The sequence below is a fragment of the Hermetia illucens genome, chromosome 6 (assembly GCF_905115235.1).
Source record: "Hermetia illucens chromosome 6, iHerIll2.2.curated.20191125, whole genome shotgun sequence".
In the NCBI taxonomy this organism is placed as follows: Eukaryota; Metazoa; Arthropoda; class Insecta; order Diptera; family Stratiomyidae; genus Hermetia; species Hermetia illucens.
The window spans coordinates 89552017-89577383 of NC_051854.1; the positions used below are offsets into that span (position 1 = coordinate 89552017).

The 25367-nt window shown below is 44.4% G+C and overlaps 2 protein-coding genes across 2 annotated transcripts; one reads left to right on the plus strand and one right to left on the minus strand.

Moving 5' to 3' along the window:
* Window positions 1–935: 935 nt before the first annotated feature.
* LOC119660333 lies at window positions 936–18636 on the plus strand. Its single transcript, XM_038068816.1, has 8 exons — window positions 936–1265; window positions 6393–6813; window positions 6875–7086; window positions 7149–8007; window positions 8072–8197; window positions 9494–9807; window positions 17669–18149; window positions 18215–18636. The coding sequence occupies exons 1-8, from the start codon at window positions 1137–1139 to the stop codon at window positions 18454–18456; spliced, it is 2784 nt and encodes a 927-aa protein (XP_037924744.1). The 5' UTR covers window positions 936–1136; the 3' UTR covers window positions 18457–18636.
* Window positions 18637–23086: 4450 nt separating this feature from the next.
* Window positions 23087–24656, minus strand: LOC119659980 (developmentally-regulated GTP-binding protein 2). Its single transcript, XM_038068349.1, has 4 exons — window positions 24463–24656; window positions 24093–24400; window positions 23463–24020; window positions 23087–23403 (listed from the first exon to the last, which is right to left on the minus strand). Exons 1-4 carry the CDS (start codon window positions 24524–24526, stop codon window positions 23242–23244), a joined length of 1092 nt encoding a protein of 363 aa, XP_037924277.1. The 5' UTR covers window positions 24527–24656; the 3' UTR covers window positions 23087–23241.
* Between the last annotated feature and the right edge of the window lie 711 nt (window positions 24657–25367).

A 25367-nucleotide genomic window follows, 5' to 3' on the forward strand; every position in this document is an offset into this window, starting at 1 on the left:
TTCATCAATCTTTGGAAAGTTGCTGGCGAATTTTTTAATCCAAATGGCATTCGGGTGAATTCGAAATGCCCTTCATCATACGAATCATACGGAGGAAAGAAGATGCGCAGATGCATTTTCATTTATTATTATTTAGGACCAGGATTTATGCTGGTCGTTAAAAGATGCCGACGGTGCGGACGGTTCCATAACTGAGCCTATTTCAGCTAAGAAAAACTGTTCCGCTCGAAACTACTATATGCCAAATGTTGGCACGGTCTCTTCTTGATATTCCAAATACCGTCATAATACCCCATTTGAACACAATAGTCTTGATAAGGAATTTTTCCCCTATGGTGAAAGTTTCTTGATAATGAAAGGCGTACTCACCCTTTATGTGTTCTCTTCACTTCCTTTTCGAGCGTAGATTATCTAGCCAATTTCGTATCGCGTATAAGCCAAAACCTTATCTTGCTTTTCTCGCCCTGTTTAATTTTCAACAAAATGTATATGTGCTTTATACTTTTGGTAGTAAATGGTTGTTTTGTCAGGCCTCTTTCCAATTTATCAAATTGTCTAATGGTTGAAAAATCTGGAACGGAATTGTTCTCAAATAGAAATGTCATTTTTTTCTGTAGAAAAGCCTTTGTAACTAATAACTCCTGTAAAAACATTCAAGAGTTATCCTGTAACCTCTCTTCAACCCTTTCTCTTCAAAACACCACGTTGCTGACCATAAACATTTCCCCTCTTTAGCAAAGTGCAAGGTTATACATAGTTCAATCCAAAGGTATACATAACAAATGCAGTTTACAAAGTACCAATTTATAAACAAATGCCGGGATTTGTAAATATATCCATATGATTGGCATGTGCTTTCGTCCCTCAGGCGCATGTTCGCCCACCATGTTGAATTGGCATTCAGTAATATCGATTTTCCACACTTTTCCCAGAAACCGAAAGTGTTAGGTGCATCTAAGTTGACATATCGGTGAAAATATTTTTAATTTTGTTGTGTGTTGTATATAAATCAAACAAGTGTGCTATTACGAATAATTCCCGTTTATGTTTGATCCTTCTGCTGGAGTAGTCGGCTGCATCAAGGGCGATTTTATATGGGTAGAAAGCTAAGTGCGTGGAAAAGCTGGTGGATATAGATGAGAGACATGTTGAAAATGAGACCATATGTACCATCCGATCGGATAGCAATCAGGGACAGTATAGACGAGGAGTGCAGTGATGATATTGAAGATGATGTATTCATTCGGGATGGAAAATCGGGAAAGGTAATTGTCCTAGTAACCTTTTTTCAAAAAGGCTATCGCAACAGGTACCACAGTCGGTCACCATTCCACAGAAACATTGCGTGCGTCATAGATAAAATTTCTTATCTCGCATACATTTGATCATTTCATGGCATATTGATCCGAATTTTCATTTTCTTGCATCCTTGGAATCGTTTTTGAACCTTAGCCGATCGGATGCGCTATACCCAATCGGCTAAATGCTTTGATCAAGTATGCCAGTCCCTCATTCCTGGTAATAATTAACGCCGGCGTCGATTGGATTCTCGTATTTTATTTGCTTCTCCACTGGTTCAATGTCATTGATTCCCTTAAATATCTTCCTGGATGCCCTTGAGCCATCGATTCTTTGTCATGGTCATCGGAATTTATTACAAAAAGTTAGTTAATGCAGAACGTCACATATGTAAGCTGGCATCGACCTTATCTTCTTCTGACTAAGGGTAAGGCATATAAAACGGAATAATTAATAAATTGGGAATAAATCTGATTGGAAGTCACTAAAATATTTTTTAAACTTCTACCATGGTCCGAATACCAACTACATACGACGGGAGTCAGCAGAGAACTAATCCGGAACGCTTTAAGAGCATACCTAGGCCTGGAACTCCCGATCACTCTCCCCTTAAGGAGCCTTCACGTCAGAGAATTCCTTCTAGCAACGGCAGGGGTAAAAGGTCGTTTTTCAGGAAAATAGATTGGGTTGCTCGGGCAGCCTAAAAACCCGAACTTAATGCACAACATGACTCCCCTTTTAGCACCACTATCATCTCTCAGATAGTTTTGTCCGGGGAGGATTACCACGTGCCTTCTAACAGATTCCATGCACTTTCCATAAGTTAAACAGTTGTGATCTCTATCGTCCACCTCTCCATTGTAGAACATATAGTTAGGGTATCAAGAATAACCAATCTTGTCAAGCTACCATTAACAATTTCAATGTCAGTTTAAAAGGTGTGTAATGAAATAATAAAGTTTTTCCAACAAGTCACTTAGGAAACTTTGTGAATCTTTGGTTTATCACTTTCTAAATAAAACCCACTCTTTTACATCGAAACACAACGCTTGGACATGCAGTGATTTTTTATTTTTTAACTTTTTAATTTAACACAAAATGAAATACGGCAACAACTGTTTCTAATATTACAACTACTCCTTTTACATTTTACACTCGACTCGCGTCGCACGGGAAATTGTTCTCAATTTTCTTTCCCAACACTTCAGGTAAACAAACTCGACAGGTGATCTTTTGTCTCCCCCTGTCGCTGTCAGGGCGTCAATTGTTTTCTGCGGGCATTAGATGCAGCTGTGGGGGCGAATCCATAATGACGCCCAGGTTAGCGCCTCCAATGCCCCGCCACAGTAGGATAAAGTTTTACACACCTCGATGCTCATCCTTCCTCCCAAAGAGGGAAATCTGATTTCCGAGCGTAGGGCATATTGGAGCAATGTGTTGAGTACTTTGATGAACTGCTCAACAACTAGAATATCGGCGGTTTGGAGGTCCTGTCAACCGTCAATTCGCCAGCCGCACTGGTTGGAGGAGACCTATTGCGACATGCGGTTCATCAACTTATGCTCAAGGTATAGGACAACGAATCAATGCCTGATGATTGGTAACGAAACAGTCTCTTTCCGATACATAAACGCCAATTGGCCGAATTGAACGCATTTCTCGCATCTAGGGTCACCACCACACAATATTTGCTAGTACTACCCTTTCCGTGGATTGCATCTCCGGCCAAGCCGGTAACCATTTTGATGGCATCAATGGTTGATGTATCTTTACGGAACCCATTGTGCCGATCTGAGAGGCCTCCCCGGGAATAATCTTTTGTAGATTACTCGCTCTAGCATTTTCCTCACAGTGTCCAAAAGGCAAATAGGTCTGTAGAAGGTTGGCTCACGTGGAGGTTTACCAGCCTTAGGCAGTAGTACTAATTTCTATCGCTTCCATAATACAGAAAATATCCCCCCGGACATGCACGCTTCGAACAACTCAGCGAACATCTCCTACTCTACCGCAGATCTCCAACAGCTCATCACTGGTGACTGGCGGTATTGTCGTCACATTCAGAGGTCGCTGGAAGCTGTCAGTGCCCTCCTCTTGCTGGGGGAATAACCCCTGGATAAATTTTAACAAGAGTGAAGGGTACGTGATCGGTGGAGATGCACAGCCTCTGAATCGCCAAATCACGATTCTATAGGCGCTCCCCCACGGGTTTACGCTCGGTTCCGAACAGAGCTCTTTAAAGCATTCCATCTTGCTCCGTTGGATGGCGAGCTTGAGGGCTTTGCGGGTTTCCTTATAGGCGTACTCTTTTTGGCTTTGGTCGTTTCTGCCTACCGCCCTCTGAGCCTCTTCTCGTTCGGTGACAGACTGATCGAAGGCTGGCCAGTTCAGTATTCCACCAGTAGTTTGGTCTTCTACTGGGGAATAAGCACCTCCTGCGCATGGATGCGTCACACGTTTTTTCGATGCATTGAGCCATATGGAAAGCTCTTTCCGTAGATGCGTCTGCTTCATTTGGTTGGTCTAGTCACGCCTTTATGAAGATCTGCTCATCCAGAGCTTTTATCTGAAATCTTTCTCGGTGTCGGGGATGATAGTCTTCTGGCCGGTGACTCCACACTTAGCCCAAAGAAGATTGCCTGGTAATCGCTGTGGGTGTAGTCCTTGTTGACGCATTAGGACATACCACGTGTCAATGCAGGGCTGACAAAAGTTGGGCTTACGATTGAGGCAGACCCCCCTTTCTCAAAGGCGTTTACATAACCTTCTCTGACCAGAATTATATCCAACTGTGCAAAAGCGTCTCATAGACCGCGGCCTCTTGCATTTGTCTCTATGCTACTCCACTCATGGGCCCAAGCATTGAAATCACCAGCAATCACCCTTGGGCTAAGAACCCTTGCGTCGAGAACGAGACTGTCAAGTATTTCCTCGAATTCGGATAGTGTCAGACTTGGTGGGACGTAACAACTGTACACATATACCCCGTTTATTTTCGCCCACATAAAGCCGCTGACTGTCTAACTCTCAGTACATTATATGACTTGTCGATCGCATGCCCATTTCGCCGCTCCACCAGTCGAATCTGTAACCCGTAGGCCACCGTCACGGTTTTTATAGGGTTCGCAAATGATGGCAATTTCCACCTCGAATTCGTAGGTGATCTGCTCGAGTAAATGATGAACGACCCTGAAATAATTGAGGTTTTTTTGAATAAACCTCATTTTTTCGTTGAAATCCGCTCCTTCCTAAATTCCGAGCATTTAGCACTTCTGGCACTATGCCGGTAATGCATGGTTCCCTATTGCACTCTTTGGCAATATGGCCTTTCTCCCCACACCTTCTGCATCGATCGGACTGATCAATGCCGCTGGCGCATGTCTTCGTGAAATAGCCAAACGCGAGGCACTTGAAGTGTCTCTTTAGAGAAATCTGCTTTCTCAGAGAGCAAACAACCCATCCGATCCGAACTTTCCCTGCCGCCAATAACTTCTGCGCTGCGTCCATTGGTAATTGCAATGTGGCGTTTGAGTATTGCTATAAGCTTTCCGCAAACTCACAAGGGACTCCTCGACAAGTTCCTCCAACTTAAATTGTTCCATTAATACATAATACATAATACAAATTTCTCCCTTGGATGTCACTTCATCGAGATCCTTGCACTATATATAGACCTTGTATTTTTGTGTAGGTACTGTGATATTCTCCGCAAGTGAGTTCTTAACTTGAGTTCGGAAGTCATCAGTTTTTCCCAAACTGGATTTTTTTCAGCTCAAACATGAGGTCACCCTTCTGGATACTTCGAATCTTGCTGCCATTTCCACCGAGATCTGATAGATCGGGGTCAGATTTGACCTTTTCAGTATCTCCGCGTAGGAAAAATTTCCCTTGTTGAAGATTACAATTGCCTCTGGGTGAATTCGCACTTTTGCTATCTTCTTCGCCTTTTTATTAATTACCTTGATCCATCTACCATTTTCATTCCCCTTGGATTTTGCCGATTCCAGTACCCGAGTTGCACTTAGGGGATCTGCTTTCTCTCTTCGGTGCACTTTCCGTTTTTAGGAACTATTTGTTTGGCATTTTTCCTCTTAGGCGCCTGCTGATTTACCCGCACTCTCTTGTTTGGTGGCAGGTTGATTGCAATCCGATTAGGTGTCACTTGGCTTGCCTGTGACACCGTTGGGGCAGCAGATTTCGACTTGTCCTTAGAATTTCGTTCTTCCTGCTGCGATTTGCTGTAGAGCACTCTAATAGCTCTCACCATATTTCTTATGGCTTGGTGCAAGCTGTGTAAAGGGTACCCTTTGGATCAGGGTTCTGCTCTCCACGAGTCTTAACCGGATTACTACTCATAAATAATTCTTCGCATTTGAGGTTCATTTTATCTTTTTTGATGTTTGGCATTGGCGGACATCTTAAAGTGGATCTACCTGCTCCTCTTGAATATGTGCGGTCGGTGTTGTTGCCGTTTTTGTCGTCCAGCGAACTGCTTTCAACTTATCTTTCTTCAATTTTGTTAGTGGTGTTCTCGGTAGGGTGGTACTTCGCTTGAATACCTCCTTTTCCAAATCTAGAACACTTATAACATTAGATGTCACGGTGACCAAGTTGTCCACCGCCGAGAGACTGCGGTCGAGGGATATCGACGACCGGGAGCCCGCTTGCTCACTCCCAAAGCCGCCGATACTAGAGTTCCGGGCCCCTGCACTGAAACCTCCTCACGTCTTCCATAGTAGTTTCATGTTCTGGGTATCCTTCCCCACAGAAGGGTGACAGTAGAAAACTTTTCGATAGACAGAAGAGCTTTTTTGAGTGTCACTACCATTTCTCATTTCAAAACAGGATTCTCACGGCATCCAAAATGGGGCAAGGCGTTCATATCCAATATAAGTTTATTGGCAAAAATCGAAGAACGAAAAACTCCTTCATTTCCAGTCCTCAAATTTACTCTAATTTTAGTCACTTCTTTGGGTAAACCCCGGAAACCAGTTGTTTATAAACTCCGTAGTTCCTGTCGAAAAAAAGCTCTTGAAAATCGTACCCAACCAGTTTATTAATAATCAAATCAACCCAAACCATTTTAATATTTCCAGAACAATGAGGAAAAAGGACTAAAACGGCCACTAATGGCACCTCGAAGGAAAAACAGTAAAACGCCTAACCCAATACCTATAATGAAAAAGCATCGGCGATGTTGGAAATGCTGTGAGCCATTCTGCTATGGCCTAGCTGCAGTTGTAATTTTAGTAGCCCTTATCCTTCTGGCCGCCCTTCTTCTAACGATGTTTCCGATTCCTTTGCAAAAAATCAAAGTGTGGCTTCGCCGAGATGTTCCTTTGAACGCACAATTAGCTAAATTCGATATTCTAAAACCAGAACAGGTACCGTGTTCTCAAATAAGCGTGCAACGAGTATGGAGCACTCCATTTGTGAGACTGAATAGTGAAAGCCCTGTGAGGAAAGCTGATCTGAATGGGGATAAAATCGATGACATCGTGTTCGGGTACGGTATCGGTAAGTATAGTTTGAAATCTCATTATCTCTAGGAGCCTGAATATGTCCTACTATATTTCAGATGATTCGATTCCGCGGGAAAATTACCTTAAATGCGTATCCCATCGACTGGAGACTGAAGTTCCTTGCGAGGGTGGAGTTTTAGCTCTGGATGGTGCCACAGGAAGGACTCTTTGGCAAAGATGGACCGTAGCGAATGTGTTCTCGTTATATTGCAATGTAGACCTTGATTCTGACGAAATTATCGACTGTTTCGTTGCAGGCGGTGGTGGGGTATGGTCAATCTACTTATTGAAAGTCTAAATTTGAAATTTGTCTCCATTCTTCATTCACAGCTCATATCTGCTATCAGCGGTAAGACTGGGTCAGTAATTTGGGAATTCAAGGAGCTCGAGGTTGAAACCAACTCTCCAATTTTAACCGACTTGTACACTATAAGTGCAATACGTGACCTTGACTCGGATCAAGTTCCTGACATTTTGGCTGTGCATGTAGAGGAAAGAGAGACATCACGAGCAGGGCATATAAAGCTGATATCAGGGAAAACAGGGAAAGTCATTCGCAGCATTCCGACACCATTCCGTCAGGAGGTTTTCGTTCCTATACAAGTCCTGAATGACCTGGACGGAACGGAGCAGCTTTTAATTGTCACTGGAGGGCAGAACACTCCAGGTGGCCTTTATAAAATTCGCCTACACTCGGTCATGAATTACTTCAGCTACAAGGAATTCTTCCCTATCTATCAAACGGAGTCGACAGGATTTATGGTTCCTGCAGTGTTATCCGATATAAATGGGGACAATGTTGCTGACATTGTTGTCTCTGCATTTAATACAACTGTGTATGCATTTGATGGAAAAAACGGATCAATACTATGGTCGTATATGTTCCCGACATCAGAGAGTATCAGCTCGATAGTTCCAGGACATTTCGATAGTGACAATATAACCGACTTTATGGTGAAGTACAATACAGGATCTGGTTTTCCAGTCTACTATTATTCGGAAACAACGATATTGAGTGGTGCATCAGGATTGCCATTGTTAGACGCTATGATGACCGATTCTGGGGGCCCCAATGGACTGTTAGGTGGAATATCAGTTTCGCAGACTTTTGGAGGAGATATCTTCCTACACTGGCAGGTTCAGTGTCGCGGAAAGTATGATGCGAAAGATGCTTACATTTTCATACCAGGTAGGTTATCGATAATAAACGTGTTAGTTTGAAAAATGTTCAAGGCTTTTTTCCCGATTTCCAGACAGTGACATAATTTTGCAATCAAGAGCGGATACATGTCTCTTGCGCTACAACACATCAACCGTGCTGAAACTTTACGCAATCACTAGGCATATTGAGCCACCTGGTGCTGTCATATTCAGTTCAGGTAGATATTTTATTAGGCATATAACACATCGTTCAATAAGTCCCGGGGCTAACTATGAAAACAACATTTTATCGGCAAAATTCTTTATTATTCATCAACATAATCTCCTTCAAGGGTTATACAATCATTCCAACGCTTCTCTAACTTTTCAATGCCATGTTTGTAGAACGATTTGAGCCTCAGTAGCAGCGATCACCTCCTCATTTGAGCCAAATCTTTTTCCCTTGAGATCCGCAAAGAGCCAGCAGTCGCTGGGGGCCAGATCCGGCGAGTACGGAGGATGAGGAAGCAGTTGGAAGCCTAATTCGTTGAATTTGGTCATCGTTTTGATTGACTTGTGGCACGGTTCGTTGTCTTGATGAAAGATGACTTTCTTCTTCTTCATGTGTTGGCGTTTTTTCGCTATTTCGGCCTTCAAACGATCCAATAACACCATGTAGTAGTTGCTATTGATGGTTTTTCCTTTTTCGAAGTAGTCAATGAATATTATACCATTCGCATCCCAGAATACGGACGCCATCACTTTGCCGGCCGACTGTTGTGTTTTTGGACGCTCCGGGCGGCTTTTACCGGTCGTACGCCATTCAGCTGACCGCCGACTTGACTCCGGAGTGAAATGGTGAATCCATGCTTCGTACACTGTCACGTATCGACGCAAAAAATCCTGTTTATTGCGAGTAAATAGTGCCAAACAGCTCTCCGAATCATTGATACGTTGTTGCTTTTGTTCCATTGTGAGCAAACGCGGCAGCCATTTGGAAAAAACCTTTTTCATAGCCAATTTTTGGTGCAAAATAGTAAATGCACTACCAGTTGATATGTTCCATCACGATTTTCAATACTTGCTTGGTGTTTTCGGGAGTTACTCCCTCATTTGGCCGACCCGAACGTTCTGCATCATTTGTATCAACACGACCGCGTTTCACGTCGAAAACCACCGACAAATGGTTGTTTTCGGCGGAGTAGAGTCCGGATAGCGTTTTTCAAGCCATTGCTGAGCTTGAACAGTGTTTTTTCCCCATTAGAAAACAATGTTTTATCAACACACGAAATTCGTTTTGGTCCATTTTTTCACGATTGCAAAGGTAGCGTCAGTTTCACCATATAGCTTTCTTGGTTATGTTTCGAATTACATCAAATTTTGACACATCTTATCTGAAGGTTGGAACTTCTGAACCTTGGTATATAAATGGCATTATTAGCGCCATTTCTACGCTAGTCCCAGGACTTATTGAACGATGTGTTAATTGCCTCCATGCATTTGTACTTCAATCCACTAAACTAAAACTTTCACAGATGACCTTAATCTTCGACTAAACCGCACAGAAACTGCCCAAACGCAGAAAAATTCAAAATCTCCGATTAAACATCCAAAAATTTTAAAGAAATTAATGACAAAGGATCAACCGCCCCCAGTTGAAACTCAATCGCAGGAACAAACGACCGTACATTCTACAGATAAAAAACGGATCGAAGTACCAAAGATTCGTACGAAATATCCAAGGCCTATCCTTGATAATAATTTGATGAACTCTGTACAACAGGAGGTGGAATCGGTCTATGATCCGGTGTTTTATCGACCCTATGCGAATCAACCAGGAAAAGAATTTGTGAGTTAAAATATTTTTCGATCACTTTACTATATACATACATATATGACCTCAAGTCATCACTATATAAAGTAGTTATTCACCTGGAATGCAACTAATTGTACCTTGCTCTCACCGCGCATGCTTTTGAGAATCCGAGAACGCCTTCGAGGCAGAGAATGTGGAGATTCTTTTCCGGAGTATCTTCGTCTAAGATCTGAGGAAGCCAGCAGATACCAGGTCGTCTATAGAGTTGCTATTCAATGTTAATTACGTCGCTTGACTCTCCATGTGGCAAATCTGGAAATCAGGTGATCAGCTTGAATCAGGACCACTTGATGTTTGTTTAGGGATTTTCAGATAAATTCATGATCGTACGAATCGTCGCTTTTCTACGCGCCAATGTTATCAAGGTCCGATGTCCCGGTTGCAAGGGCACTATCCCTGGCGTAACTTTTGTTACGGGCTCCTTAGTGTCAGCGGTCCAAAAATAGAAGGTACTGGAAGATTTTACGACTAGTTATTATCACTGTGTTTCCTTCGAAGTGACAAACGGCTATTCCAAATGTTCTGCTGTCCGGCAAACTCCTATAGAGTAGGGCATCAGGAAAATTGACGTTGCAGACATCTCGGTTTTGCGCTGGGGTCCACCAATTCGATATCCTTAAAAGCTGTCTGGCGTTCTGACCTACGCCATTGCTCCATCTTAGGCAGGGTCTGCCTTGTCTTCTTTTTCTACTATAGATATTGCCCATATAGACTTTCCGGGCTGGATCATCCTCATCCATACGGATTAAGTGACCCGCCCACCGTAATCTATTTTATCCAAAACCGTCGTCGTTATGTAAGCTTCGCAATCGTCCATGCTCATGTAGGGGGCCAAAAACTCTTCGAAGGATTCTTCTCTCGAACGCGGCCAAGAGTTCGTAATTCTTCTTGCTAAGAACCCAAGTCTCCGAGGAATACATAAAGACTGGCAAGAGCATTGTCTTGCACAGTATAAGCCTACGAAGAGGCCAAATCGAAATGACACTTAGAACCGCAGAGTATAAAAATGGGAAAAAGGAACTTCGCCACGAATTCAACAGGCAGAAAGCACGCTGCTGGCATGAGCTAATCAACGACGTAAACAGAAAACCATGGCGGTTCGGGTATAAGCTGGTTTCGAAAAAACTCAGTGCCAATCGGTCATCGTGTTCTTTGGAAGCTGCGAAGAAGGAAGAAATCGTCCAGGCCCTTTTTCCTGTCCACCCCATCTGAACTGACGCTATCGAGAGAAGAGTAGTACTGAGGAATGACCAGTCTTCACTGCAAAGGAACTATAGGAGGCGAACCTGTCCAAAAAGGAAAAAAGCACATTAGAACCGGATGCTATTCCTAGCAAAGTGTTGAAACTCGCATGTAAATACAAGCCGGACTTGCTACTGGGTGCATTCAACGCATGTTTGACAACGGGTGCGTTTCTTTTCCGCTGGAAGCGCGATCAACAATTGATACCAATGAGGAGGTGGTTCAAGCGATAAAACTAGGTAGGGGACACAGTCGCTATTGTCAGCGAGCGCCTTAGTTTCTGCGGGATGGTGCTACATGCTTGAGGTACTAGAGAACCGTTTTCATACTCCATGCTACCTATAGTAGATGTTGAAGAACTGTTTAAAGGACCGTGCCCTACTCTACGAGACCCGGAAGAACAGTGGCGAATGAAGGTGACATCGGGGACAGCTCAGGGATCTATCCTCGGTCCGGACCTTTGGGACGCGTGATACAAAACTTCTACAACTTGAGATGCCTGACGATTGGCATCTAGTCAGATTCATAAATGACGTTGTGGCACTGGTTTCACCACACACTGCTAAGCAAGTTCAGCACCAACTGGGAATGATGATGCGGCGAGTAAGCAGTTGGATAGATCTGGAGAAAACCGAAGTCATTGTGCTGACCTTAGATACGGTTCCTACAGTCCTCCCTATTCAGGTTGGTGAAACCATGGTCTTGTCTAAGCCGGCGGTGAAATACCTTGGAATCATGATAGACACGAAGATGAACTTCTTCAAACAAATTCTCAACACCGCAGACAAGGCTGAGGCTAGAATGTTTGCTATTTGCCAGATGATGTCCAACGTCGAAAGTCCATTATCCAACAGGCGTCATTGCTGATGAGCGCGGTTCAGTCCGTCCTCTTTAACGGTTCCAAAATATATACTGACTCCCTCAGTAAGGAAATGTATCGTAAATGCCTAGCGCAAGTACTAAGACGAGGAGCTCTGTGAGTTGTGTCCGCCTATCAAAACCAGCTGTAATGGTGACAATAATAATAATCGTTGGCGCAACAATCCATATTGGATCAGAGCCTTGAAATGTGTTAGAACATTTCATTGTAGGAGGCAATTCTCATTGCCCACGACCGAGATTATTACGCTGATATAACTCAGGTACTCATTCACAGCTGAGTCGACTGGTATCCCACATCCACTGCCTAGCGGAAGCTTATATACCTTAGAAAAGGCGAGGGAAATAAAGAAGCTGTCGCTTGTGAAGAAAGCGCCTGTACTCTCTACGCGTGGCAGCGATCTTGGGAAACAAAATTGAGAGATATATGGGCCACGTACCTTATAAAAGACATGCGGCCGTGATTCAATCGAAAGCACAGTGAGGTTGACTATTACCTAACCCAGTTGCTCAGCGGACTCGGGTATTACCTGCACACAATCGGGAAATCACGGTTGCCCGACTGCATTTATTGCGAGGATATGATGCCTGCCGTACCTTTCACTTCTGCACAAGGTAGGAGCGCCATCGCAATCACCTTTCAATGGAAGGGTGTCTTGCATCCCCGGACACCATAATTGAAGCCATGCTGCAGAGCGAAGACACGTAGAGCCGAGTAGGCTGTCTGAGACAGGATTCCGGCGGACAGCATAAATGCATTTCACCTCCCTTCCTACCTACCCTACTACAAAAAAATGGTATCAAGGTGCTTTCCGTTCACCTTACAATTAAGAATACTATACAAGAATATTAAGAATACTATACAAGAAGGGGCACGGAATCGCAATTGTGCACATTTCGGATAGTGACGAGGTAGGTAAGCGGTATTGGTGTCCCGATGTCGCCTAGATGGTTTTCTTGTTTGTGTTTCTTCATCTTGTCTCAAAAGGAAACGGATGCATCTGAAAGATTGATCTTAAATGCATTTACTTATTTCCTCCTCACTTCCTAGGAGAGCAAACATGGCTCTACTGCCGGGAATGTTGCGGGTGTTTGCTTCCACCAAGCTTCTTATGGTTGCAGCAACTTGCTGCCATGTGTTCACAACCAGGTGGGCGAACACCAATACATGGCACTGATCCCAAGTATTATGCACAGAACTTTGCTGGCGGGATTCCCGTCGCGGTCGGAGGTGTGCAAGACTCTTCCATCTCCATCAAATTTCAAAGACTGTATAGGAGTTGAATCTCCTGTATATAGTCTTCTTGCTTCAAATGAAGGGAGGGCTTATTCAGGATAGCTTCGAATGCCACAGAAAGGGTAGTTCTTATTGCTACAGTAATATTTAGTAATCCAAAAACAATATCTATGTAGCCTCGGCTTCACGACGAAGCATGTGTACCTCAACGTGGACTTTATTATGGATCTGTTGTGATGAAAGCCCTAGGTCTTACTCATTCCAGCCCTACAGCACCTGAATGATATTCAGGATTGCTGACATTGTTCCTACATATGATGCTTCTACTGTTTCTCTCCTTGCGGAATCTGCAGATAATGCTCTTAGCAAAGACCAGGTTTAAACAATCCTTCGAGCCCTTGGGTTCGTAAACGCCCATAAGCATCCTGGACTGTTTCATTCTATAGTAAGTTCGCCCAGCATAGTTCCTTCAGACATTCCACTTCATTCCTGAGTATCATAGCCAGTTTCACAAAAGGATTCTGGTTCGTACAGCAGCGCTCCTCATCCTTTTCTGTTAAGCTCATCCGCTCGTTATCTTCTGACGAATATGAATCTTAGGATATAGAGACCCTATTGTCCGAGCCGAACGTATTAAGTCTGGTTGAACCTATGTGTCTCGATAGTCGGTTAGAATAGTAATGTTGTGCCCCATATAATTTCTCTGGAAGTTGTCCCGTAGATCGCAGCCACCTTTTGCCAGTGGGCCCCGTTGCTCCATTGTGTTTTTAATTTCTTGTCGAAGTGGAAGTTCATTGTCATGCTATCCCTTGGTATCAATAATTCAGGTTACCGCCTAGAAAGGATGCCAATCCGTCCTTCTATTTAGTTTCCTCTCCGCGTCGCTAATACCCCCTAATATTCTTTGATTGCCTTCCTTGTGTACATCTATATTTGAAAATGATGGAAAATTAATCCCAAAAGGACTTCCACTGATGCCATTGGGCACGTTCTTATTACTCCAGTGATATACACGCAAATCAGTCTTTGGACTTTGTGAAACTACTTGGCAGTTGTGCTGAGTTCGGTTCTATCTGCCAATAGGTTATAATTAGCCTTACTATTGAGTGTACACACCTCCAACATAGTATTTTCAGGACGCATCCCCATTTTTTTCCATCACAATTATTTGACTTCCGTTTTCCAATGCCGTTTAGTCTAATGGCTCACAGGTGATCGAGCCTGCGCTTCCTAATGAATAGTACTATGTGGACCTTTGTTGGATTGATGTACAACCCCGCCCTCCTGCACCAGGTACTAGTAATTCTTAACCCAGTTTTGATTTCATCACATCATATTCACCCTTACAAATAACCCTGGGCCTGTATTCCAGTATTTATTAGCTCTCCTAAGAGTTCATTAACTATTATACCCCACACTGGCGGTAATAGTATCTCATCCTGTGGACAACCTTGAGTAGTGTCATGACAATAGAATTAGTACCTGTTGCCACCTCTACTTACCTGCTCTCTTAAATCCTGCGCATCCACCCAAGGTGTTCCCGACCCCCTTAGATAGAAGGGATTACGCGTTAGAATGAGATCTTCTCCACTGTTTTCAGTACAAATGATGTCAGGCAAATTGGTCTAAAAGGATTTACGGTGAAGAGGATCCTTTTTGCCTGCTTTTGAAAGAAAGATCCCTTTTCTTACCTCCTCCTCGCCCTTGGTATATATCCCAACGCTATCCTGCCCCTTACCACCTTTAGGAAAAATCCAAAGATGATTTTTGTTTAGAATGGAGAGAGCCCTTAGCACCACGTCCGTGACGCACAGGACCAATTGTAGAAGGACTTTCTACCATTTTTCTGGTCCATGAATTCTTCCTTTCGAACTGTTTGCTCGCTGATATTAATTTGCAAAAACGCTATTGGTGCGAATTATATTCAACTTGAAAACAGCATACGAATTTTGGTTTAAGCCGACCGTTTGTTTGGAATGGATGAAGCCTGTGCACTATCCCCTTTATGACCAACCGGACCAATTAGAAGAGATTTCATCACTTTTCTGGCCTCTTTGGGCTAACACCTAATGTTCAAAAAAAATCAGACAACTACGGTTTCATCCATGTGCACGTGGGTTTTAAATTGAATATAATTCACCCACATAGCATGTTTGCAAAATAATATAAACGAGCAAACAACACACTTGGACTACTTCGGTCACATTGCTCCCAGGTCAGGGGTGAGGCAGCTTCTAATGAGTTGCCTCTGCCACTTTGCTTCACTGGTCACATTACTTTACGTCGTCAGTGCATTTTTACCTTTGCCAGTTCCCGGGTTCTTTCAACCAGTTGAAGAGTTTTCGGATTTTCGTATCTCTGTTCTGATTTTGGCTAGATTCCTCTTCTACACCTGGCCTCATATGCGTCAATAATGATCATGTGAGGTCTTCCTCACTGCCTCCATATGCAGTTCGCTCCTGACATCACCGCTTATCTGTAGAGGAGCCATGTTATTCCTCAGATGTTTTATATACGAACTCCAGTCGGTTCTCCTTGGATTTCTTACTATTCTTTTGATTTTAGAGTTGCCCTCAATGTCGGTTCATCTGACACCCTCTAATTATCCACCAGCTCATTCATAAAATTATTCAGTAAGGCTATGTCAAAGAGGTATTCTTCGATTGGTGTTGCTGCTTATTATGTGCGTTAGCATCACAGTCGGGGAGATATGGATAGTGCCTTCCTCTCCCAAAACTTCATAAGTCTAATATCTAATTCCGGTGGGATTCGAGTGGTGTTTCCTAGAAGTAGCCCAAAGCCAAGACTGCCTCCCGAGTTCTTCTCCCGGTTCCTAAAGACGATTTCTCTAACCTCCGACATGGCACTTCCCTGTGCCTCGCTGTTCGCCTTCAGCCCTAGAAGATGCAGGTGTAGGTCTTCCAACTTTTATTCCTCAGTAGGCAGCAGGTCCTCTTCTCTTGTTAATCTTGCCCTTTCGGTCTCTATGACCTCCGCAATTCTTTCAAGAATGTCGGTAGGCTTTCTCCCCAATGTATCCTTCAAAGTTTCTTCGGTCATCTCCCCCGATCATGAAGAGTTTGCTTCTGCCCTCCACCTTGTTACTAAATACTCTCCACAACTGCGTGTGATGATCTGGTATATCATCCCCAGCAATATCGACAGTTCTGTTTCCTTCCTGGCTGGCAATTTAGGGACTGTGGTCCTCAGCCATTCCAAAGTGTCCTCCGCAATCTACCAATATACGACCTGGTCGAAAGCGTATTCCAGTGAATACAAGTTATGCATTCCATCCCTTGCATATCAGTCTGACGATAAGGTCTTGGATTGGATTTCCTGCTTCCACAAGTTAGAATTTCCTCTGGAAATGATTTTAGTAATATGGCCAATCGAACCTTCTTCACCGCACTAACTTAGCTAATAGCGGGTCTACTGGCTCTTATCTGCGCCCTTGATCAAGCAATTATTTTTCTCTCTCTTGGGTTTGAATTTAGGCGTCTTGGAGTATTTCTCTCCTAAGGACTGATCTCCACTATTCTCCTCTTCTTAAATGCCTTCATTTAGAAAGTGGTAATACCATTCAGTGCTTGCGCCATTGAGGGCTATTTCCGCGTTGGTTGCTGTCTTCAGAATAGGCCAATGTTAAGCTTGGCTCCACTGCCTCAATTCAACTTCTTCTTGAGTGTAGTCAACTGGTTCTCAGTATTGCGGAGATGTTTGGACGCGGCATTGGATCCGCGTCGTTTATACTTGTTCTTCTTTTTTAAGGTATTACGTAAAACAAAACCTTATTAAAATCGATACATTATCTGTCTCTTTGTTTGTCTTTCACATACGCTTTTCTCAGAAACGGGTGCACCGGTTTGCACGAGATTTGGTGTGAAGGTTGGAAATGGGACCCCCATGCCTACAGTAAGCAATATCACTCCACATTGAGTTTTAGGGGCTGTAAAATTTTTCAGCGAATATAGGCAAGTGAGATAAATGAAAGGTCGCTATGGCACTCTAACATTATTTGTAATGGGGCCCCAGTGGGGCCTGGCAAGTGATCAGTTATTTGAAGTGGCCTTTCTCAAAAAAAAACCCAACCTAAAAATTTTAGAAAAAAATCATGAAGCTGACTCTGTATGGCATCCAGGCCTCAAAGTATCCGCCATACCGATATTTGCCCAAATAAAGTTAACAATAGCATATTACTATATTCTGGGAAATTGAGTATCAGTGAGACTCCGTTTGAATGCAGTCAGTTACCTCCGACTGCAGTCTAGATCCGAAGCGTTTTGTTAATAGTAGGGTCACCTCGAACAGGGTATGGCAATCACCACGCATTAACGTTATTGGTAGACGAGAGACTTGGTTCCTGGAGAGCCACCTATAAGCCTCGGTGAGCGATAAAGTTGGCTCCCACAGAGCTATATTCGGGTTACTTGGACCCTTTCTGAAGCTAGCTTTGTAAACTTATTTCCTTCTTTCTAGAAGGACGATTACGAATCTGAAGGTAACGCAGAAGAATACGAGCCCATGTACAATGATGATCAGCAACGACCTATACACTTCCGCAGTAAATATCCGATAAATAGAGACGTCCGCAGTGAAAGCGTTGAAATCGAAGAAGTGCTTTCCAATCAAACAAAGGACAAGGTACGACCCCATTCCAACACCAATGAAGAACCGTACAACTTGTGGGATCTTGAGCTAGAGAAAGAGGAAGAAGACGCTGCCAAAGAAGCTCGAACCCACGATTACGTTTCGCGACAAACTCGCGAAAGTGACGAGAAGCAAAACTTTCTACCTTCCATCTCATCAACGGGGGTACTGACAGAATCTCTTGACAAATCTGCTAATAGTTCTATAGATTTTGTGTTTGTTTTAAATGTTCGAGAGTCAGAGGTCTATCCACCACTACTTCTCCCAGAAGATGTTCATTGCTTGGACGAGAAAATGAATGGTTATGGAAGTAAGTTTTACTGAAGAGGAAACGTAGTACCCTTCCTCGTATACATTGCTGTCTTTATTTTTCAGGACTACCCAAGGAAGAACTGGAGTCACTGCAGAAACAATACCTGAAGCAATGTCTCCATTCTCGTTTACCAAATATGGAGCCAGACTTGCCACGCTTTGAATCCCAAATGGTGGTGACAAGGATATCAATATCGTGTACCTGCCGTGATTTACAAAGGAGTGAAGTGTGTTCCCGTATCGAAAGTATGGATAAGCAGAAATGGACAGAATTCATGGGTAACTGGGGAAATGGTATATTTTAGAAAGTGTGAAAGTTGAAGTTGAATCCAAATGAATTTTATATTTTCTATTTTCTTCTGCAAGTAGAGGAATACATATGTACATTATTGTAATCTTTATTGCAATTGAAGAATCTAATAACATTTCATTGTAAATTTGCGATGTCTGTACAAATAGACTAGGATAATCTACATAAATAAATTCTAAAATCTTAATAATTGACTTCTACCTTCTATAATTAAAGCTAGCGTAGCTTTTCGCGCTCTCAAGTGGCGACATTGAAATTAGCAAACAGCCTCTCTAGGGATAATAATAATAATCGTTGGCACAACAATCCATGTTGGATCAGGGCCTTGAAGTGTGTTAGAGCAATTCATTCAAGACCGTAACGGTACACACTAGGGGGCAATGTGGTCAGCATTGCGCTCGCCCGAGATTATTACCCTGATTTGACGCAGGTACTCATTCACAGCTGAGTCGACTGTTATCCGACGTCAAATCACGATACAAATTCCACTGCCACCAGTGAGATTTGCACCGCGACCTTCTGTACGACAGCCTTGCGCTCTAACCACTCAGCTATCCGGACACTCTCTAGGGATGGTTACATTATATGAAAACAGAAACGTATCCTTCCACCACCATTCAAACATACAAAACAGAGGAGCCATTTAAAAAACTTTAAAACGCGCATATCCCCGTTAATATTAAGAATTTGTGGAAAAGATTGTGTAGTTAACCAGCTCCTCTCCTCCTCTCTCCTAACTGGGAGAACAAGTGAACCTTGAAACTAGGCGGTAATCAAAATCATAAACTGCTGTTTCGAGGTCTAAATGGCCAGAAGGGTTAAGATGTGGGCATTAACAGTGGGTACCAGGCGACACCCAGTTTCAACTAGCCATGTCTTGGCAAAAACCAGGATCGGTTCAGATCGACTTCCACCGTAATGTATGACCTATCCATTGTCACTTCCGCGACAGTTTTTGGCTTTCGCCACTTCAGATGGTCCCTACATCCTTATGGCGACTACAGATGTCTGAATCCTCAGACGATTTTAGACCGTTACCCCACCCCACTCATCCAGGATTCTGCGCACTCTACCACAAACTGCCGTATTTTCTCTACCTTGGACTTAGTCAAAGCATACCATCAGATCCCTGTAGCTCTCGAAGACATTCCGAAAATAACAATATGCACACCTTCCGGACTCTTCAAGTTCAGTAAGAAAACTTTTAGACTGTGTAACGTGGCGCAAACCTTTCAGAAATTCATCCACTCTGTGCTGCGAAAACTTCACTTCAGTTTCGTACATTTGGATAATGTTCTGGTCCCGTCTTCCTCTGAGTCCGAGCATTTAGAACACTTCGAGTGCATTTTTCAATGTCTCATTGAGACTGGTCTTGTACTTAACGTTGAAAAATGCGAATCCCCAGTTGAGATTCCTCGACCACCTGATTACCTCTAAAGGTATCCAACCGCACCCAATCAAGGTGCAACCGATTTCAAACTTCTCGCTTTCAAAAACTGTGAAGGATCTGAGAAGGTTCTTGGACATGTTAAACTTCTATGGTCGTTTCTTGCCCAAGGCCACCTACTATCAATTGATTTTTAATGCTTTCTTGTCTGGGCCGAAAACCACAGACTACCGTCTGATTGTGCTTCCCAGAGGTTGTCTACTCGTTTTAGACCACCAAGCAACAACTGCTGGATGCGCTACACTTCAGGCATTCCCGCAGCAAGATGTACCCAAAGCCGTATTCGTCGATGCCTCAGACATTGCCGTAGGTCTTCAACAAAAAAAACCTAAGGACCAACTCCAAAGACACATATAGGGAGTTTCCTATTATCGGCTAAACATCCAGTATATATTGCGAGACCTCAGGCAGGAGACCAAGCTCATATATTCCGACCGATTTCCGAAAGAAAATATTTCCCGGTTAGTCACGGAATCGGTTAGTCACGGCGAAGTATTTCTGGCCGTCCATGAACACGGACATTAATTCTTGGACCAGACAGTGCATCGCATGCCAAAAGTTTAAGTCTGCAAAGCATGTGAGGAAAGAGGTAGGAGTGTTCCCTAAGTCCACCCAGCGTTTCCACACAATCCACCACGACATCATTGGCCCTTTGCAAGACTCGCGCGGTTTTAGATATCGCCTCGCAACCATCCATAGGTTCACACGGTGGCCTGAGGCAAAAACTTTGAAAGATATTAGTACACAATCTTGTGCAAAGGGCCTCTGTCCAGAATGGATTCCACGTTTTGGTGTGCCGGTAATTATAATCACTGACCAGAAAATGCAGTTTGATTCGTCCCTTTTCTCAAAGTTGGCAGACTCCTTGAAGCTCGCCAAGGCCGACCATCAAAACCCGAAGATATTCCAAAGACAGCAATTCGCACAATTTGGACTCTTCTAGTTCACACAGATGACATTTGGCCTGTGCAAGGCGGCGCAAACCTTCCTCTGTACTACGAAATTTGGACTTCTACTTCATCTACTTGGATGACGTTCTGGTCGGATCTTCCACCGAATCCGAGTATTTGGCACATCTTGAGTGCATTTTTCAACGCCTCCTTGAAAGTGGCCGAATTCTTGATGTTGACATATGCAAATTTCTGCAACAGCAGGTTAGATTTCTAGGCCTCTCCATCACTCCTGACGGCATTCAACCTGACCCAGACAAGGTGCAAGCGATCGTGAGCTTTCCGCTGCCAAAGACGGTCAAAGACCTCAGAAGATCCTTGGGCATGATAAACTTCTAACTCTTGCCTAAAGCCGCTCACCACCAGGCATTACTTCACGTCCTCCTGTCTGGTCCTAAGGTCAAGGATTTGCGAGTGGTTGTGTTGTCCCCAGAAACCGCCCAAGCGTTTGAAACCACAAAGTAGCAGGTAGACGCTACACTTTTAGCATTCCCTCAGCAAGATGCACCTCTAGTCATGTTTGTCGATTCCTCAGACACAGCAGCACCACAGCCGGCCACCGCTGGGTTTCTTCTCAAAACAGTTGGATCCTGCTCAACGGAATTACAACGTCTACGATCGTAAATTATTAAGCGCGCATCTGAATATTAAGCACTTCCGATATTCCCTTGAAGGCAGGCTGTGTTGTTGTTTACACCGTGACAAAGCGGCACTTATCCTACATCAGCCAGTTCACATCAGACAGTCAACATGGAGTCTGCGATGTTCCTGCCAACAGACCAGGGAATGCAATTTGAATCTACTCTTCTCGGAGCTCGGGAAGCTCCTGCAATTCAAACGTCAGCAGAGAACTGGCCAACTTGTACCTGTTCAGGCTGTCGTTGTATGGCTGCCAGTATCTTTGCCTGTAGCAAATATTGAAGACCTCCCTGGTTGGCTTGACATTGGACAGATTTTCATTCTACTACGGAGGCAATGTATTTTTGCTGTTTTTTGTAGAGGTCTTTAAACCAGTTTCGAATGCCTTTTCCAAAGACCCTATTTTGATCCCAGTTCGTCTGTATTGCCAACGCTATCATTGCGAGCACCGGAGAGTTTGTTTCTAATAACTTGACCAAACTTCCTGGAGTCGATTCTCTTGGGTTCTTTGCAAGGGTAGAAAACGTCTACAGCCAGATTTAGGCTGAAAGATATCCAACTGTGATCTCTGATGCAACACTTTCCAGTTCTTTACCTCAATTCTCAATCGAAGAGAGACTCAGCTCTTTCGCTGATTTTCGGAATGACCCAGAGTGTGTGTCTCGAATCAGCGTCGCGGCCTAGCTCCCTGCAATGATGAACGTCAGGCAATTTAGTTCTTGTGGCAAAGCTAATTGGTCGCAAACCATATAAGCCGAGGAGATATAAAGTTCTACACTCGTTCGGTTCTAGTTTGGCGACGGCTGGGTCCCTGCAACTAAGTTCAGGCGTGCAGGTGTGTCAGTCCCAATTAGTGTCCCTTGTGTGTTGTCTGCCTCCAATCTAGGGCTCCTGCACCAATGACGTTGGTGCACTTCATATCCTCCAAGAGTTCACTGGTGGCGTCTCATGGCTCTAGGCTGTTGTCCAGTTTCGCGTAGCATTTTCAACTTGGTAGTCCGCCTTTTCTAGCGCCTTCAGACCCTCTGTTTCTTGGAAGTAGAAATGGTTGGCTGTTCGCTAGGACCTCTTCATGCTTGATCGTCAGCAACTAGATAGGAACAGCCGCTCTGCTGGGAATCTCAACGACGGTGCGTTTCATAATCCCCCTCCCTTCCCCACACTTCCAATCTTAGCGAAGTAAGAGCCGAGAAACCCGTTGGATACCGCATTCTATTACGTGGAATCCACGGACCAGCTGGGAGGAATTAAAGCAGGCGATACACTCTCCCTGATTCCCCTTTAGGAGATGCTTAATAACCACCTACGACAGCCTGGCCTCTACGCTGGTCCACACCTCCGGAGCCAGTGTGCCGTGAGCGGATTCGCCATCCGCAGGTGCCCCTTGTGATTTCTGGCCACGTCACCGAAGGGTTTCTCAGTACATGATTCGTTGGTCGGTTGCCACTTTGCTGTTTGTAGAGGTTGCATGGCGCCCAAGGTGCTGTGAGATACTGCATAGGTTGGGGGCGTCAAATCCCCCAATAAGTGACGCTGCGGCTGGAGGGAAGTAGGTTGAGACAGACAACATAACACCAAGGAAAAAGTAGTTAACTTCCAGTAAATCATATTCGATATTTAATAAGAAACGGCCAGATTACAAATAATTATAAACATGCAAATCAGAATGCTTCCATAATCTGAGTCAGCAAGCCAACAGTCGCAAACGGGAGTCTGCCTTCACCCCCTACTCCCGGTCCGTGGTTTATTTCTTGACAATTTGAATGACGTCTTCGTCGTGCATAATGTGGCCGATGCCAACGCGCTGTGGAGAGTACTTTGTCGAAGTTCCCCACACTAAGGCATATTTGAATTGGGCCGCTAACGTCCTGTGGATTGCGTGGCAGACATGCTCCACCGACACACCCTGGAAAGAGTAATAGCGTTAGGTGGGGATAAATTACATGAACAGGAAGCTGGCGTTACCCTTCTCAAGATCAGGCAATCATCAAAATCTGGCGGTGCTCCGGGTTTCTTTGTGTAGACGCGGATCAACGCCAAGTATTCCCAGAGCGTCTCCAAGAGGTAGTCTAAGTTCAAATGCATGTTGCAGCTGACGACAACTGTGTACGGCTGCCGGGCCAACCGGTCGACCTCTTCGATCGAGATCTGATCGATTTTGTTGTAGACGTAGATACACGGAATATAAACGCGGTTCGCTGTGACGACATCGATGAACTCGTCCTCGGTGCAGTCCTCGCGGAACAGAACTTCGGCATTGAAAATTTTAAAGGAGTGGAGGATCGTTTGCACCATTTTCTCGTTGCAGCGTGTCAACGTGCATGTCGAGTTGAAGCTCAGGCCGCCGCCTTTCTTTATTTTGAAGTATATGTTGGGCTTTCGCTTGTTGAGCCTAATTCCTACAGATTCCAACTCCCGTTCGAGCAGATCGCGGTGAACATTGGGCTTCGTTGCGTCCAGCATCATCAAGACGAGATCGGCAGTTCGTGCGACGGCAATAACTTGTCGACCACGACCTTTTCCCTGGAAATAGAAAGCAGTTTGTACTCAGGACGTCTGAGCGTCATCTGGGGGCAATAGGTTGACCCGTCGTACCTGAGCAGCACCTTCAATGATACCAGGCAGATCCAGCAGTTGGATGTTCGCTCCTTTGTATTCTATCACGCCAGGGATACAGGTGAGCGTTGTGAATTCGTAGTTAGCAGCTTCTGACTCGGTTGCAGTGAGGGTCGAGAGCAACGTCGACTTGCCGACCGACGGGAAACCTATCAGCGCCACACGGGCATCTCCGCTCTTCAGGACATCGAAGCCGTCCCCCTTTTCGCCCTTTTTGCTGGGCTCCAGCAACTGTGATCGATATTTCGCTAGTTTCGCCTTGAGCAGACCCAAGTGGTACTCAGTGGCTGGAAACGAGGAGAAAATAACATGCAGCACCTGCCGACCGACGTTGTCATCCCCTACTCACCTTTGTTTTTCTGTGTGCGCGAGATTTCCTTCTCGATTTCTGATATTTTTTCTAGGATGCCCATTTTGACTTATTAGCTCCGACGTGAACGAATGAAACTCATGAACGATGTGCTTTGAATATTGTGACCGAAGAAACCAAAGCAACACGTCCAACCAGCATGAACGTCGGCAGTCGACACAATTGACAGCTGACAGTTGTTAAAATATGGCGCTATCAATTCACAATGGTGAAAGATGTTGCACTAGCGGTCGATAGGTGGCCCCTCGAGCAAACATGGTCGTTACGATCTATTTCTTGTAGTGGAGGTTTCTATCGATGGATATTGATAAAATGGTACTTAATATGACGGGATAGCGGGGGTTGCAGTTTCGCATTAGTTAGTTCTTTTTGTCCGGTCATGAGTGTATGAGAGATTAATTTCTTTGTAGGAAGGATATTTTCGTTTCGCCTACTTAACTCCCTTCAACATTCGTTTTGAGAATGAAGGGGGTCCTAAGTCCGCATCAACTTAATGCAGGACCGGACCAAATGGGAAGCAACTTACTCCCTCTTTTCTGGTCCACGGACCCCTCGCTTAGGGCTTGCACCCAAACTTTTAAAAAAAGTCAAGCGACGACGGCTTTACGGTTTCTTACCAGGGCAGAGGCAAATCGTCAAACGCTGCCTCACCTCTGCCCTGGGAGCAGCGTGATCGTAGCGGCTCGCAGATGAGCATTCAACATTTGCGAGCCGCTACGGTCACGCTGCTCCCAGGGCAGATGTGAGGCAGCGTCTGACGATTTGCCTCTGCCCTGGTAAGAAACCGTAAAGCCGTCGTCGCTTGTCCCTTCAACATCTCCATTTCTCTTTTCAATTAGTATTTGCCACCGCAAAGTTGTACATCGATATGTGGCGCCTGGACT